The sequence below is a fragment of the Maniola jurtina genome, chromosome 11 (assembly GCF_905333055.1).
Source record: "Maniola jurtina chromosome 11, ilManJurt1.1, whole genome shotgun sequence".
In the NCBI taxonomy this organism is placed as follows: domain Eukaryota; kingdom Metazoa; phylum Arthropoda; class Insecta; order Lepidoptera; family Nymphalidae; genus Maniola; species Maniola jurtina.
This window is the reverse complement of record NC_060039.1, coordinates 1,765,271-1,781,409: the sequence shown is the minus strand read 5'-3', so window position 1 is coordinate 1,781,409 and position 16,139 is coordinate 1,765,271. Positions and strand designations below refer to the sequence as shown.

The 16,139-nt window shown below is 37.8% G+C and overlaps 1 protein-coding gene across 1 annotated transcript in view; it reads left to right on the top strand.

Moving 5' to 3' along the window:
- The window catches only part of LOC123869774 (protein dachsous), a 371,978-nt gene that overhangs the window by 329,625 nt on the left and 26,214 nt on the right, over positions 1 to 16,139 (top strand). Inside the window, exons 2-3 of the mRNA XM_045912790.1 lie at positions 3,192 to 3,369; positions 8,333 to 8,800. Of these exons, the coding sequence (XP_045768746.1) occupies positions 3,192 to 3,369; positions 8,333 to 8,800 (646 nt within the window). The remainder of the gene's footprint in view (positions 1 to 3,191; positions 3,370 to 8,332; positions 8,801 to 16,139) is intronic.

Below are 16,139 nucleotides of genomic sequence, written 5' to 3'. Positions count from 1 at the left end.
CAGATAGTGAAGTACTTAAGTTGTTTATATTTAAATTTCCAGGCAAGTTGACAGTGGCTATTATCGGGCTACCTCAGTATAAAAGATAAGAGGTTCCACAATGAGATTTATTGCACACTCGCTTAGCACGGTGTATTTAAAACGTTTTTATAAGAGTGTTATAAGAGTGTTACTTTGTGTCTCACACGTCTCAATTAGGAACTTTAATGCAGCCGCTAATACCTTTTTTTCGCTAACACTTTGAAGATTAAAATCGACGCTAAAAACAAAGCAAATGAGGAATTTCTTTTAATACTCTCACAGCGGCTTGTGTAAAGAATGCGGTTTCCGGTACTGAAACATCAGCATCATGATCAACCCATTACTGGCTTACTACTTAGCATCGGTCTCCTCTCAGAATTAAAAGGGTTTGGTCACCGCCAAGAGCGTATTGGCAGACTTCACGCACCTTTGAGAACATTATGTAGAACCCTCAAGCATGCATTTCGGTCTGGAGGGAGGCTTCGGCCGTGGTTAGTTACCATCCTACTGGCAGAACCATAATAATTGCATTTGTTTGTTGCAGAATAGCTATTGTGGCCACAAGAATTGGCCACAATATCTATTCTGAGCATAGTTTTTGAATAACAATTAGTGATGAATTATTATCATAAGCATAATAATAAAATTAAAAATAATGCGAATATAAGTTTCGCGTTTAATGATTTTGAAAACCAAGAAGCAATTGATCACGCCATAATAAGATGAAGTTGTACAGCTCAGAGAAATATACTAGGAAACGATAATTCTAATTGAGCTTACAATAATAAAAAATATCATTTAAATAATTCATACCAATGAAGACAAGGGGGAAACGTGTAAAATGACTAATATTAACATTTTTCTAATACCACAAGGAATAATAAAAGGTATCACTTGTTGATAAAGTTTATTTTTGCATATAATTTTTGTACTTTTGCAAGCCCAGCCATTTATCTTTACCCTACACTCGGACGCAATTAATCAGAAGGCGTTGTCACTTGCATACCTGGACACTAGTTACACGCCTCTGTTAAACCCGAGCACGCAATTATATGCCCAATTACTCAATCTCAGGGGTGAAATTTCTCTGTATCTCACGTGACAGATACAAATTACTTTGTCGCCAGTGGTATGGTATAGCGCGATAAAGAGAAAAAGATGATTTCAGGCTAATTATCGACAATGTAGCGTGGTCCTCGTTTTTGCGGCCACTTAACACCTTCAGTGTCAAATTGCTTTATTTTCGATGCAATCGAAATACATTTGGAAATATCAAGATTTTGGATCAAAAGGTTATTTATAGCTGCTGTAGTTTATTAGACTCCTACGCATTGCATCAGCGTTGAAAACTGAATTGATACTACGAAAGAAACCCAAAAAATAATATTATAGTGTTCTGCTTGGACCTTAGATACAGCACCAGTACCTATGCCACGTGTGTGACAAGATAAAAGTCAAACGCAAAAGATTTGTTTCAAATCGTTACCATTGCAGTGTATTTTTGATTGTTAATTGTTGAATTTGTAACTTAATGATGCTATTGAAGATAATGTTGATACCTACAATAATTAACTATGTTTTAAAACTAAAACTACGAGGGTTCCATACTTACGCGCTATAGGCAGAGTCCATAAAAACTCAGCCATTAAATAATCCTTTACAGGATTTTTCAGTAAGTTTTACGTTATTATGTCACTTAACTACTAAATCTGACAGAAAATGTGTCGCTTTAATACCTACGCAATTTTTGCCTTTAACTAAGACCTGCACTAAGAATTGAAGTTACTAATCAAGGAACTTATTTAGTTCAATGCCGTAAATGAATCTTGTAAAGCCGGCTCTACACTCGCACGTGAAGTCGTGCCGTTATTTCACGCCGTGAATGTATGCCGCGATCCACGCGTGAACTGTGTCCCTCCACACTCGCAAGTCTTGTTCGTGATGCGTTCACGTTCGCGCCGCAAACCCTTTGTCGCGGACCAAAAACCGACACTAATCGGGGAAAGGTGCGAAGCACGAACGCGAAGGCGTGAACAACATCATATTCGTGATTCGCAGTTGTCGCGGGCTTTCGCGACCGTTCGCGCCGCGAGTGTAGAGCCCACTTAAGACATTACTCAAATCACAGGCCAAAAACAACAAAGAACACCGCTTCCGTCTTACAAAGGGTAGAGCAGTTATCAGTACAGCTAAATACGTCCAATAACAACTAATAGGCATAACAGCCCGACCATTTAAACCTATCAATTTATCAGAGGATAAAACATTCTTTAAACGTCTTCTCGAGCCTTAAGCCCAGACCACACAGGAAGCCAATTTCGCAGAATTAAATAAACCTTTATTAATTACGATTCTTATCTAGAGGACGGGGCTTAGACAATTATTTGTGTATTTGCAAAGGAAATCCGAAAGTGATAGGCTCGCGTATCGACTAACCACACAGCCTTACATGTGCGAACGATAATAAAAACTACGAGAATTAAAATACGGCAGGAAATTGCGTCGAAATATTGTTAAATGTTGCACGTTGTACAATAGAGTTTAATATTATGATAGTATTATTATCATATTTCATTTATCGAGCTGTGCAACGAATTACTGTTACTATGATTATTATTTCCAATTTGTAATAGAATTACGGTCTCCACATATATTACACGCTGCAGTCACATTTTTAATCCGCAAAAGCTTATTATATTTGTTGACTATTTATTTATAGGGATTAAATATTATTATTTCGGTTCTTTAACTTATAAACACTTTGAATCATTAGTTTTATTGTTTTTCAAAAACTATGCTAAATTGTTACACATTTTTAATCCGCAAAAGCTTAACAAATGTATGTATGTGTAAAAATCTTTACTTGAAAGAGTCCAGTTTAAGAAATTAGCTCTAGTATCGACTGTAACTCACAAATTAGTCGATACTAGAGCTAATTATTTAAACTGGACTTTATCAAGTAAAGATTTTTATATAAACACGTAGAAATAATACTGCCATTGTCGCAACTAGAATGTCATAAGCCTACTTAGTCGTATTAGTTTACAAATAGCAAAAATCAAATAAAATTTGAATTTCTAGACAATCGCAATTATAATAGTGCTATTTTATAGATTGCCATAAGAAGGTTCATCCTCCAAGGTCTAATTCTCTTTTCTCTCTCTTTCCAGATGTCAGCAATAGACCCTGACTGCGGCGTGAATGCGATAGTCAACTATACCCTGGGTGATGGTTTGGCTCGGCCTCAGTTCTCCGTGAAGCCAGATTCCGGGGAACTATGTGTCTCCGCGCCTTTGGACCATGAGACCAATAGTGACTTCGAGTTTCCTGTTATTGCTACTGATAGAGGTAATTGGTTTATGTTCTACTTGAAATCTTTTTTTAACCCACCCAAAAAGAGGGGTGTTATAAGTTTGACGTGTGTATGTGTGTATCTGTCTGTGGCATCGTAGCTCCTAAACTAATGAATCGATTTTAATTTAGTTTTTTTTTGTTTGAAAGGTGGCTTGATCGAAAGTGTTCTTGGCTATAATCCAAGAAAATCGGGTTAGCCGTTTGAAAGTTATCAGCTCTTCTCTAGTTACTGTAACCTTCACTTGTCGGGGGTGTTATAAATTTTTAGTTCACACTTGTTTATTTAAATACTTATTATCTAAATTAGACTCTTCAATTATTAAAAAAAAAAAATGTTTATAATGGTACAAGAATGGTCTTCTTTTGCCTATTGCTATTTGATACTTAATGACCTCTCCTAAACTCTAAAAGAATTATGACTTAGTATGACCACGAAAAGGTAATCCTGATGTAAATTAATGTGCCTTAAATTTACTGATGGGATTATCTAGGAATTCGGAAAAGTAGAATAGCTAATTAAAATTATTGAAACCAATACTGTTACCATGTTAACTTTGTTATCAACTGATAGTAGGCCTGTTTTCATAATCTACTCGTATCTAAAACTTTATTTACTATTCTACAGTCTTCATATTGTGGGGTTTATGATTTTGAGTTTCTTCCCCCGATTGCAATTGAGAAACTGGCAAACAAAATGGTGTAATTACACGATGTAAAGTTTTACAGGAGGAGCAAGAACTTAAAGAAAGCTGTTGAAACTTTACTGTAATTGTAACGTTTTGATCGAAATCACATATTTTGGACTTAATTTCATTAAAGTTATAAGCCGTTTTCCTTAGAAAAGAGTTCAGATTTGTATTTATTAAGCCCAAACCTTCAGATTAAGCAATAATAAGTATCTGTTTAAAACAGAATTTTAATTACACAATTTTGTTCGCCAGCTTTTCAATTTACTTCACCAATATCACGTAGCACAATCCCACAGTGTTATTGATTGAATTAAACTTGAGAGTAAATCTTCAAAAGCTACACACCCGATGTCAAGTGTATCGTATTACTCATAGCATTAAAGAGGGAAACAATGAATGCCCCTCTGTATATTTTTTGTGTCCTCCCATTCATTATCAATTGGAAGCAATAAGTTTGCCTGTGACAGTGGATATAGCTATGCATATACATATAAGTACAGCTTGAAATAAAGCACCGGCGAAATGGCCGAAGAATAAATGGCAATGGAATAAATTCCAAAAGTGTCGGCCTCTTGTCCCACCCCTGATTTATGGAGCGAGAACACCGAACTATTACTTTAGGCTTTGCTTACATAGGGTCCGGTTGCATTCCGGTCCGGTTCCATACGACCTAGTATTTCGTGAGTGTAGATTTTTGTATTTTTCGAACTGCAGCGCCATAAGCCACGCTTACTCCAGTTTACAAACCAAACTTATGACACACAACAGCAAAATAATTGAGGTGTTGTAAGACGTGCCCACTTGATTTACCATGAAAAGACTTGATGTATTTTCCCGTGATTAACATTGTCATTTCCTCGAAAATAAAGTGTAAATGTTGAAAGTGGGTACGTTAACAATTCTAGTCATTTATTTTAATGGTTCAAATCATTTAAACTTGAACTCTTTGGGTTTTTAATCGGTCTTCTACTCCATTCATGCTTTAAAGAACTGCAACGCCTTTTTGAAGTTAGCTTCCCTCCTCGACTGCATCGTCGACTTGTCATCGAGAAAAAAATAACTAATAATAATAAAAATAAAAAATAATAGAAATCATAATTTGTCACTAACTAAAACTTTAAAAATATAGTTTTTTTAAATAGATAATCGACACGACTAATATTGGCTACAACGCGACGGTACGGTACTAACCGGATTTCAATCGGACCCTATGCAGTCCGAGCCTTATTTAAAGTTTTTATTCCTTGCCGGCGACTTTGCGAATTTTAGGGGGGAAATTTCGGTAGTAATTTCGGCATCCAATAGTGAAACTGACGAGTTTGTTTAAAAGAGAGATTTATTAACTTTTTTGGGCGTCAAAATGGAGATGTATGCATGCGCGCGGTTGGGAAATATTTGGAGGCTTGTGTTAAATGGGCCTTAAATTAAAGAATTTTAGTAGTTTTTTTCTGTAATGGTCCCTGAACCAGTGGTAGACTCATTATTACTGATGAGTAGAGCTTTGGCGGGAAGAGGGAATAAAGTTTCACGAAGTTCGTTTAGTTAAATTATTTTGGATTCTGTTAAATCAATCGGAGGTGGAGAATTATGAAATTTTATTAGCCATTATAACCTAGTGATTAAGTCATCGACCTGCTATTCTGGGGGTCTGAAGGTTCGATCCTGGGCACGCAACCCAAACTTTTGGAAGTTTGGGTGCGTGCTTGGCCGGTTTTTTTAAATACATTATCAAAAATTGCGGAACCGCCAGGAGTAGAACCTGCGTCTTCTGGGTTCGCGCCCGACGCTCTGACCGATAAGCTACGGTTTCGTAAATTTCAGTAATAAAAAATAATTTAGACATCTTTCACTGTCTCAAATGATAAAATTCATAGCCCAGTTTCATAATTATTGTAATTTATGTGCTACTGGTTGATATTTGACTCGGTGTGGATCATAAAACGTGGGAGGTCAGATGACAATCGCTTCGACTAAAAACTGGTAAGTAGTTCGTCATATTAGAATAATATGCAGACCATGATTGCGTAAGTTCTCAAAGGTGTGTGAAGTCTGCCAATCTGCACTTTGCTAGCATGGTGGACTATAGTTTTTAGGGTGCCGTACCTCAAAAGAAAAAACGGATCCTTATAGTCTGTCTGTCTGTCTGTCTGTCCGTCCGTCCGTCGTGTCTGTCAAGAAACCTATAGGGTACTTCCCGTTGACCTAGAATAATGAAATTTATCAGGTAGGTAGGTCTTATAGCACAAGTAAAGGAAAAATCCGAAAACCGCGAATTTGTGGTTACATCATTAAAAAAATAATTAAATTTGTTTCAATTTTCATAATAAGATAACTATACCATGTGGGGTATCATATGAAAGGGTTTTAACATAATCCTAAAACAGATTTTTATTTATTTTTATGTATATAATAGTTTTTGATTTATCGTGCAAAATGTTGGAAAAAGTACCCGAGCACGGAACTCTCAGTGCGCGAGTCTGACTAGCATTTGGCTGGTTTTTTTTAATCTATAGCCTAGTGCTTTGCTGCAATCAGATTTCCTGGCAAGTGGTGATGAAGCCTAAGATGGAGCGCGCTTGTCTAGAAGATGCCTATTTAATTGAAGGTACCCATATTAAAATTAGAGTGGCATTTCATATCGTTCGATTCAAATTAAAAACCAGAAGCCAAATCACTAAATACGTGTCTGTGGAATTTATACTACGCACGGGTGTAAGTAGACTTTGGCGGTACGATTATGAATAGAATGGTGAAAGTCTAAACTCTAAACCCTTCTCGTTCTGAGAGAACACCTATGCTCAGCTTGAAAACATTTATCTCTATCTATCTATCTATCTATCTAGATCGAAATCCTCAAAGTTCTGAACCCTTCCTTTCATCACAAATGGGCTAACAGGCAGTCTTAGACCAATGCCTAGTCCGAGCATGCAATCGTTGCCTCAGTCTTCGTCAACATCACAGTATTCTGTGGCTTATTACGAAGTGCCTAGAATCAGACCACCATAGACCTCAAGATATTCGCGCGTTCCTCGTGCTATCTCTTGTAAATTGTGCGCATCTCTACCCATATTACAAATGTGAATGTGTTTGTTTGTTGGTCTATTGGTTTGTCCTTCAATCACGGCGGAGCAACGTAATTATTTATTTGGATGGATTGATGATGATGATATGACTTCGAGAAACTAAATAAAAGACGTGCCAACTATATGAGCAACAGACACGTGCAATTTGCGATGTGTAATTTCAGCTAAGCAGTAAAATCTATTACAGTATTAGAATATAATTGCGCATACGCCTGGTAACAGTATATGGTTATCTTATCTTGCAACTTAGCGCTTTTAGATAAAGCGTCTACTAGGAATACGGTTTTGAACCCACGACCTTCCGGAATTCATTGCGCACTTCTACCGTTAGGCTTTTGAGGGTTTTATATTGTTATCTGGTATCTCGTAGTTTATTCACAACCTGTTCTTAACTGGAGTCTTAAAGTCATATTCTAGCCTCTTAATCAATAACATTTAATCGGCGAAATAGCATTCCAGTGTCGTGTACCAATACGATGTATTGCCGTGTTTTGTTTTAAGTTATTTGCACTACAATTAAAAACCTTCAGACTTTAAGGCTCTACACACTTAACTGATTTCCGATCCCGACTTATGTTCCAACTTTAACTAAATTCATTCGATATTATCAGGAACAATGACATTGTGATTAAATCTGTTGTACTTCCACAGTCTCTACACTAATCGAAATTAACACATCTAAATCTATAAGTGATTTTCTTGTTCACAATCAAATTATTAGATCAAAGGAGTGATTTTAGAATTTTACTTTAGAGCATAGATATGTTTTAGAGATTGTGTACAACAGAATTTGTGTTTAAATTCTACCATTTTGATCGAAATCGCGAACTTTGGACACAATTTTAGTAGTTTTATTTGTACTTCTCTTATGTATGTCTTGTTTCTTCTAAAATGGAATTTAAATGACCACGCTTCTTGTTGAAAATTCTGTTGGCTCAAGCGAATCCTCTAGCTGCCTTCTTAATTATTTATTACTAACGAGGTCGGAACGTGAGTTGGGAACGAAGTCAGCTAAATGTGTAGCCTGCAGAGGCCAGTAGAGGCTATAAGGCGAACATCATTTTATTATCGCAAACATGTAACGAAAACGCGTTGACATCCGCATAAATCAACCGCCTGTCAATTAAACATAGTATTACAACAATACACAGACAATCAAGGGACCAATTATTTATTTATTCGCAGGGGGCCTGTCCACGACCGCAATGGTGAAGATCCAGCTCCTCGATATAAACGACAACGTGCCGGTCTTCACCGTGAGAGATTACAATGTTTCTCTGAAGGAGGGGAGGATATCGAGCAACGAACCCATAGTGGCTGTGTCAGCTAGCGATGAAGATTCTGGGCGATTCGGAACGGTCACTTACAGGATTATCAACGGGAATGACAATGACGTGTTTCGAATAGACAGAAGTACTGGAGAGATATTTGTTACTAAGCCCTCGTTGATACAGGCGAGTGGGAGGTTTGATTTGGAAGTATCAGCGACGGATGGCGGGGGTCTGGCCGCGGCTCAAGGGGCTGTGGTCCATGTGAACGTGATAGCTGCTGGCGTCGGCTCCGCATTGTTCGACAAGCCGAGATATAACTTTCGTGTGCGTGAAGACGTGAGAAGCGGAACTATTGTTGGGAGTCTCAAAGCTACTGCTGGAGGTAAGATTTTTTTTTCATAATTTAAATTAATACCACATAGGTAATTAACGTAATTGATAATTAATATCATTGGAGGCACAAGAGCCTAGACTAGTGGTTAAAACGTCCGCCTTCTATTTGGGAGGTCAGAGCTTCGATCTCGGGAATGCATCTCTAACATTTTGGAGTTATGTGTGTTTCAAATAATTAAATATTACTTGCTTTAACAACATCACTGTGAGGAACCTGCCACCATCATGGCTAAGAGTGTTTCATGTTCTCAAAGTGTGTAAAATCTGCTATTCCACACTTGGCCAGTTTGGTAGACTATAACCAAAACCTTCTCATTCTGAAAGGAGACTCTTGCTTAGTACTGAGCCGGAATAATCAAACAATAATTTGTGTACTATTAGAAAATAAAAATTTGAAAGCTATGGTAAAGGATAAATTGACTGCCACTCGTGATTTATTATTTTCTTAATTATGACTTGGTATGGCTTATTATTCAACTTCAAAGATGGTTTTTAAAGTATCTTATATACAAATTGTTATAGTTAAAAGTCATGAAAATCAATCGAAAATCTCACATCATAAAATGACTGTTAAATGACGAAACGCGATACACAGATGAATGATGAAATAAGATACAATTATTAAGCCAGAGATTTAGACACACAATGCATCTCTAAAACATTCTCTAAATAGCATAATAGAAAGCCATAAGCAAACATAGGGGGCGTTTGGGATTACATACAAAGAAAATCACTTAGGAGACAAAGTAAATATTAATGTTAGAACGCGGCGACTACCGGAATCGAGTTACCTTATAGCTTCATTTTGTTTTAACAAATTTATTGAAATCTTTTATATAACGTTGTAAAGAGCAAACTTTGGCGAGTTAAAATCTGCAATATCCGGCTAAAATCTTTTACAAGAGAGACACAGACAATTTCTTACATCTTAAAATTAAAGAATTTCGTTTATCTTGGTGGATTAAAGGAGTTTTTTGCAGAAATTGGTTGATTAAAGAAAAAATTACCTAATTAAAAATATTTTGAAATATTTGGGTCTTATGTATAGTTGACTTTTACACACATAATACTAGAATTTGCATTGGGTTTTAGGGTTATAATTTTTTGGGTTTTCAAAGTAATTTTTATAATCGTAAACTTGTGCTACAAGAAGTGAGTGCGAGTAAGTGCACATGACTGGCGAGCAGCGGTGTGACGAGAGGTTGATGATAATGATAAACAGGGCTCTCTCCGTCACTCGTTTCATACAATCGTAGTTCCAATTTTATTTGAATATTGAGCAACCAAAGTCCATGAAATTTTTCAGACATATTCTAGAAACTAATATCTATGTCTGTGGTTTTCCAGATTTCTGTTAAAATTATCGGTTTCAAAGTTATGCGGTCTTAAAAATTTTCATAGAAATCTTTGAGCCCCTGTAATTTTAAAACTACATATTTTAAGAAAAATTTAAAACACCACAGACACAGATATTAGTTTCTAGAATATGTCTGCAAAATTTCATGGACTTTGGTTGCTTAATATTCAAATGAAATTGGAACTACGATTGTATGAAATGAGTGACGGAGAGAGCCCTGTTATGAAGAAAGCCATCAAAAATTGTCGCAAAATTCCTCTTTCAATTTGCACCACACACCAAAATCTCATATCTATGCGGAAAATACAAAATCGGCCATTGTCTGAGAGTGGGATCACGACCATGTGATGAGCAGCTTCGTCTTTACATGCTACCACCTCCCATCCTGCGTCCTATGACTCTTTATACTTTCTAATACGGGAATAACTTTGTATTGTAATCGCCGCGAAAAAGGCTATAAATATATTGAAATTATGGTATTTGTATGCTCGGAGCTCCTTCCGTTTGGTGTCGATTTTATCAGGTGATGAAAATACTTTCAATTTATAATGAGGCCGTATATGATCCTTGCGGTATAATATTAAAGGGCGAATATCAGTGGATCATCAGATATTAAAAAAACCGGCCAAGTGCGAGTCAGCCTCGCGCACCGAGGGTTCCGTACTCGGGTATTTTTCCGACATTTAAACAACAAATACTGAAAATAACGAGTTACTGAAAATAGTTCGTAAGCTATGACCAAAACATTGAACATTTTTTGGGATTATCTTTCACGGTTTATTGCGATGTTCTAGCTTGGAAAGTACTCGTATTTCATACACACAAAATATAATATTTTTCATAATATTTATGTTCGGAACCTTATAAGAGCGAGGCCCGATTCACACTTGACCAGTTTTTATTTTATTTTAATACAAGTTAGCCCTTGACTGCGATCTCACCTGATGGTAAGTGATAATGCAATCTAGGATGGAAGCGGGCTAACTTTGAAGGGGTATGGCAGTTTCATTAAATCCATACCCCTAATCGGTTTCTACATAGCATCGTACCGGTACGTTAAATCACTTGGCGGCACGGCTTTGCCGATAGGATGGCTACAGGAACTAGTTACAGCCGAGCCTCCCATCAGACCAGAATTTTTCCATAGTATTTATTACTATAGGATGCCCGCGACTTCGTCCGCGTGGATTTAGGTTTTTAAAGATCCCGTGGGAACTGTTTTTCCGGGATTTTCCGGGATAAAAAGTTGCCTATGTCAATTACATGGACGCAAGCTACCTCGGCACTAAACTTATAAATAGGTTAAGAGGATGGGTCTTTAGGAACACCGTGGGAACTCTTTGATTTTCTGGGCCTATGTCCGTCCAGGGATATAAGCTAACTCTGTACCAAACGTCAGAATCGGTTAAAATGTTGGGCATTGAAAAGGTAGCAGACAGACAGACAGACAGACAGATAGACAGACGGACAGACAGACAGACACACTTTCGCATTTATAATATTAGTATGGATTTTATATTCGTCAGTTAAAAAGAAAATCGTACAAAACTAAAAGTGAATCAAAACGTAGAGAAACGCCCATTTAATAATATAACCATCGTGTTGTAGGGTTCCGTGCCCAAAGGGACGGGACCCCTATTACTAATCCGCTGTAGGTCCGTCTGACCGTCCATGTGCCTGTCAGCGCGCTATATCTCATGAACTGTAATAGGTAGAGAGCTGTAGAGAGTTGAAATTTTCACAGTACATACCTATATTTCTATTTCTCAAAAAACAGCAAATAATAAAAAACTAAGATGACAAATTTCAAAATGTCCGACATGAATGTCCGACATGCAATTAATGTTTTTTTAAAGTAGGTTGTTGTAGTGTTATATGTTGTATCTTGTACAACGGTACGGACCCTTCGCGTGTGAGTCTGACTCGCACTTGGCCAGTTTTTAAATCAAGTTCCTTCCCTTTCGTGGAACGGCGATCGCTTCACGAAGATTCCGCGCGTATTAACATATAATGTAGTATTGGATTAATTGAGATCAAATTACTGATATTGCTCGCCAATTACATACAATGTATTGTGTTGCGCCTGCGCGCCAGTGAATTGCCATGACTGCCATACGGAATTAATTAATATGGCCGCCTGTACGGTATGGTATTTTTTTAAATCCATCACAAGTTAACCCTTGCCTCCGATCTCATCTGGTGGTAAGTGATGATGCAGTCTAAGATGGAAGCGGACTAACTTTGGAAGCGTATACCAGTATTATTAAACCCATATTCCTTATCCGTTTCTACACGGCATCGTACCGGAACGCTAAACCGCTTGGCGGCACAGCTTTGAAGATAGGGTGGTAACTAGCCACGGCTGTAGCTACGAGTACCCACCAACCAGACTAGAAGCAATTTCAAAATGAAAAAATCCTGCCAGGAATCGAACCCGGGACCTTCCACTTTAAAATCGCAGCGCTCACCTATGTGCTAGGGAAGTCGATAATTATAATCTTGTCTTGTTTAAGCAACTGGCATAGCAATACGGAACCCGACATTATACGTAGGTACTCACACACTTTACTATTTTTTTTTTTAATGCAAGAGACGTCACCAAGATCAGCCGCTATCTAGGAAAGCGAAAGCATAGGATAGGTACGCCAGCGTTGTCTACATTTAATTCTGTAATCAGATTTTTTCATTGTGCCTGATGCAGATGAATTTTGCTGCTGACGTTACACACAGTCTAGCGGTTTTTGCGCCTTTTCCGGCCTTAAAATGTTAATCGAGATGGCTTACATTAATACCAATTGGCGGAACGTACTAAAATCCTAGAACAAAACACCATCAAAGCCTTTACACCGATGCACGCAAAGCGAACTGCAAATCTCGAGCGCTATCAACAATAGTACTCGAGGATTTCCCATGGACAAGTGGTCGTATAACGGCGCGGGCTCGCAATTCAGTGATTTACTGCGCCCGCGCTCGCTACACAGTACAGAATAAACGTGCTCGAGTGGAAAACTGGCCTCTCTTACACCGTAGTGTAACAGTCTCGTACGAACGTTTTGCTTAAGGTTTCTGATACAACCCCCCTAAGATAGTTGTGGTTTCCTGCCATTACAGAGCGTTACCAACAATAGTACTGGAGGATTTCCCATGGACAAGTGGTGGTACAACGTCGTTCGCAATTCAGTGGTTTACGGCGCTCGCACTTGCTGCACAGTACAGAATAAACGTGCTCGAGTGGAAAACTGGCCTCTCTTACACCGTAGTGTAACACTCTACTCATACAAAACGTTAATGCTCATTGATGACAGAACCACCCACGAACCACCCCTTTTTGCTCAAAGTTTCTGATACGCACCGCACAAGACGTGGAATGTCCGTGTTTCCTGCCATGTATAATCTAAATACCTTCGAGGCAAGAGTGAATAGGCATCATCTAGGTAAGCGAGCTCCAACCTATACCTCATCATTGCTTGGACGCCCGCGACTTCGTCCGCGTGGATTTAGGTTTTTCAAAATCCCGTGGGAACTCTTTGATTTTCCGGCATAAAAAGTATCCTATGTGCTAATCCAGGATATTATCTACTAGCTGACGCCCGCGACTTCGTCCGCGTGGATTTAGGTTTTTCGAAATCCCATGGGAACTCTTTGGTTTTCCGGGATAAAAAGTAGCCTATGTGCTAATCCAGGATATTATCTATCTCCATTCCGAATTTCAGCCAAATCCGTCCAGTAGTTTTTTCGTGAAGGAGTGACAAACATACACACACACATACGCACACACACACACACACACACACACACACACACACACACACACACACACACACACACACACACACACACACACACACATACAAACTTTCGCCTTTATAATATTAGTGTGATCTACATTCTGAATTTCAGCCAAATCCGTCCAGTGGTTTTTGCGTGAAGGAGTAACAAACATACACACACACACACATACAAACTTTCGCCTTTATAATATTAGTGTGATTAGTGTGATGATTGACGTCTAGCACGAGACTATCAAGTAATGAAAAAAAATCTCAGGTTTTCTTGTGCGAGTGGAACTAGCACAAGAAATCTCAATGCAAGTTAATGACGAAGCAACTGATCAGCAAGATTTTTTGCATGGATTTAGAGAGTGATCTAGACTTTTTATTCCGGAAAATGAAACAGTTTTCTCGACATTTTTGAAAACCTAAATCCACGCGGATGACGTTTCGAGTATCAGCTAGATTCTAGATAGTAATAGGTATCTTTTAAAATTTATGCTTTAGCTTTTACGCTACGGTGTAATATAAAGCCTGTCTAGAAAGTCTAGTTGTATAAATATTAGTGAAACACAACGCACTGGCCGGTGATACGGCGCAGGTATAGTTTATTAGCCGGTTTCGATTTAACAACTATTTATTTTGAACCAAACATACAGTTACAACATATTTATTAAGTTTTAAATTCATTACTGTCCTATAGTGTTCAACTTGAGTGGAAGTAATAGCTGTAAAGATAAAACAACATTATACTCGCATCCACACATACTTAGTCCATAACTTTATAGAACACTTAGTATAAATACTAAAAGTTTTTAACCCCCGACCCAAAAAGAGGGGTGTTATAAGTTTGACGTGTGTATCTGTGTATCTGTCTGTGGCATCGTAGCGCCTAAACGAATGAACCGATTTTAATTTAGTTTTTTTTTGTTTAAAAGGTGGCTTGGTCGAGAGTGTTCTTAGCTATCATCCAAGAAAATCGGTTCAGCCGTTTGAAAGTTATCAGCTGTTTTTCTAGTTACTGTAACCTTCACTTGTCGGGGGTGTTATAAATTTTTAATTTACACTTGTTACTTCTGCAGTTCTGCTTTTTAACCCCCGACCCAAAAAAAGGAGTGTTATAAGTTTGACGTGCGTATCTGTCTGTGGCGTCGTAGCTCCTAAACAAATGAACAGATTCTAATTTAGTTTTTTTGTAACTGGATGGGTATCCAGTTACTGACTTGATACAACGTCGTTTAACAATCGCAATTTACTAATATGCGCTGACGAAATTTGACCAGACGACCCTACATACTATAAAGAAGATAACAGGAAATGTGTGAAAGTTTAGAGACACGAATAAATAATAATATCTTTATTTATTCAAGCAACAAAGGCCCACAATATTATGTTAGTAAACATCTTAACCTATGTTAGTAACTAAATTATAATGTAATGTATATTAGTAAGAAACTTATTCTATGTTAGTTAATATAATTAATATACTTATTAGCTAATGCAGACATCCAGTGCGCTTTGAGAGCGCTGTCTTGTCTGTCTGCTATCACCTTCAGGATAATGTTGGGACTCATTGGGTCCAGCTGTAGACTTCCAACGTTAGAGTGATGATGTTAATCACACTTCATACAAAAACAATGGAGTACATTTTTCGAAAATATGATTTTGAATTGCAAATCCCGTCGGAGAGCGAGCGGCGCGTAATAATAAATTTTTAAGCAATTAACCGCTATCGGTGGCAGCAATATTGCAAATCACATCTTTAGATTGCGAAGATACCGCGCCCGACTTATCCGGCTTTGTATTGCTTGTGTTTGGTGCAATTCAAGAAAGCTCTGCCTTCTCTAAACCACAGTTATAAGATCTATTCGTATTTCGTAATACTGTGCGACTACTTACTAAGAATATTCTCATAAATCCGTAGCAAATAAGTTTTCCTAAATTAATCAGCAGTAGCTTGCACACCGCTCAACACCAGGCTAGGTATTAGTTGGGAAGATTGCCTATTACTGGCAAGTCTATTAAGCAAGAGATATTTCAAGTAGGGTAAGCAATGCTTTTCTGCCACTATAAACTGCACGCTACTGTTGATTAGTGTGTCTAATAGCTTTATAATTGACGTAGGGGTCAAGATCAAACTGAGAGCTCTCCCCATCCAAAAATTTACATCAAAAATCTGGATGGCTCCACTTCTTAAATCC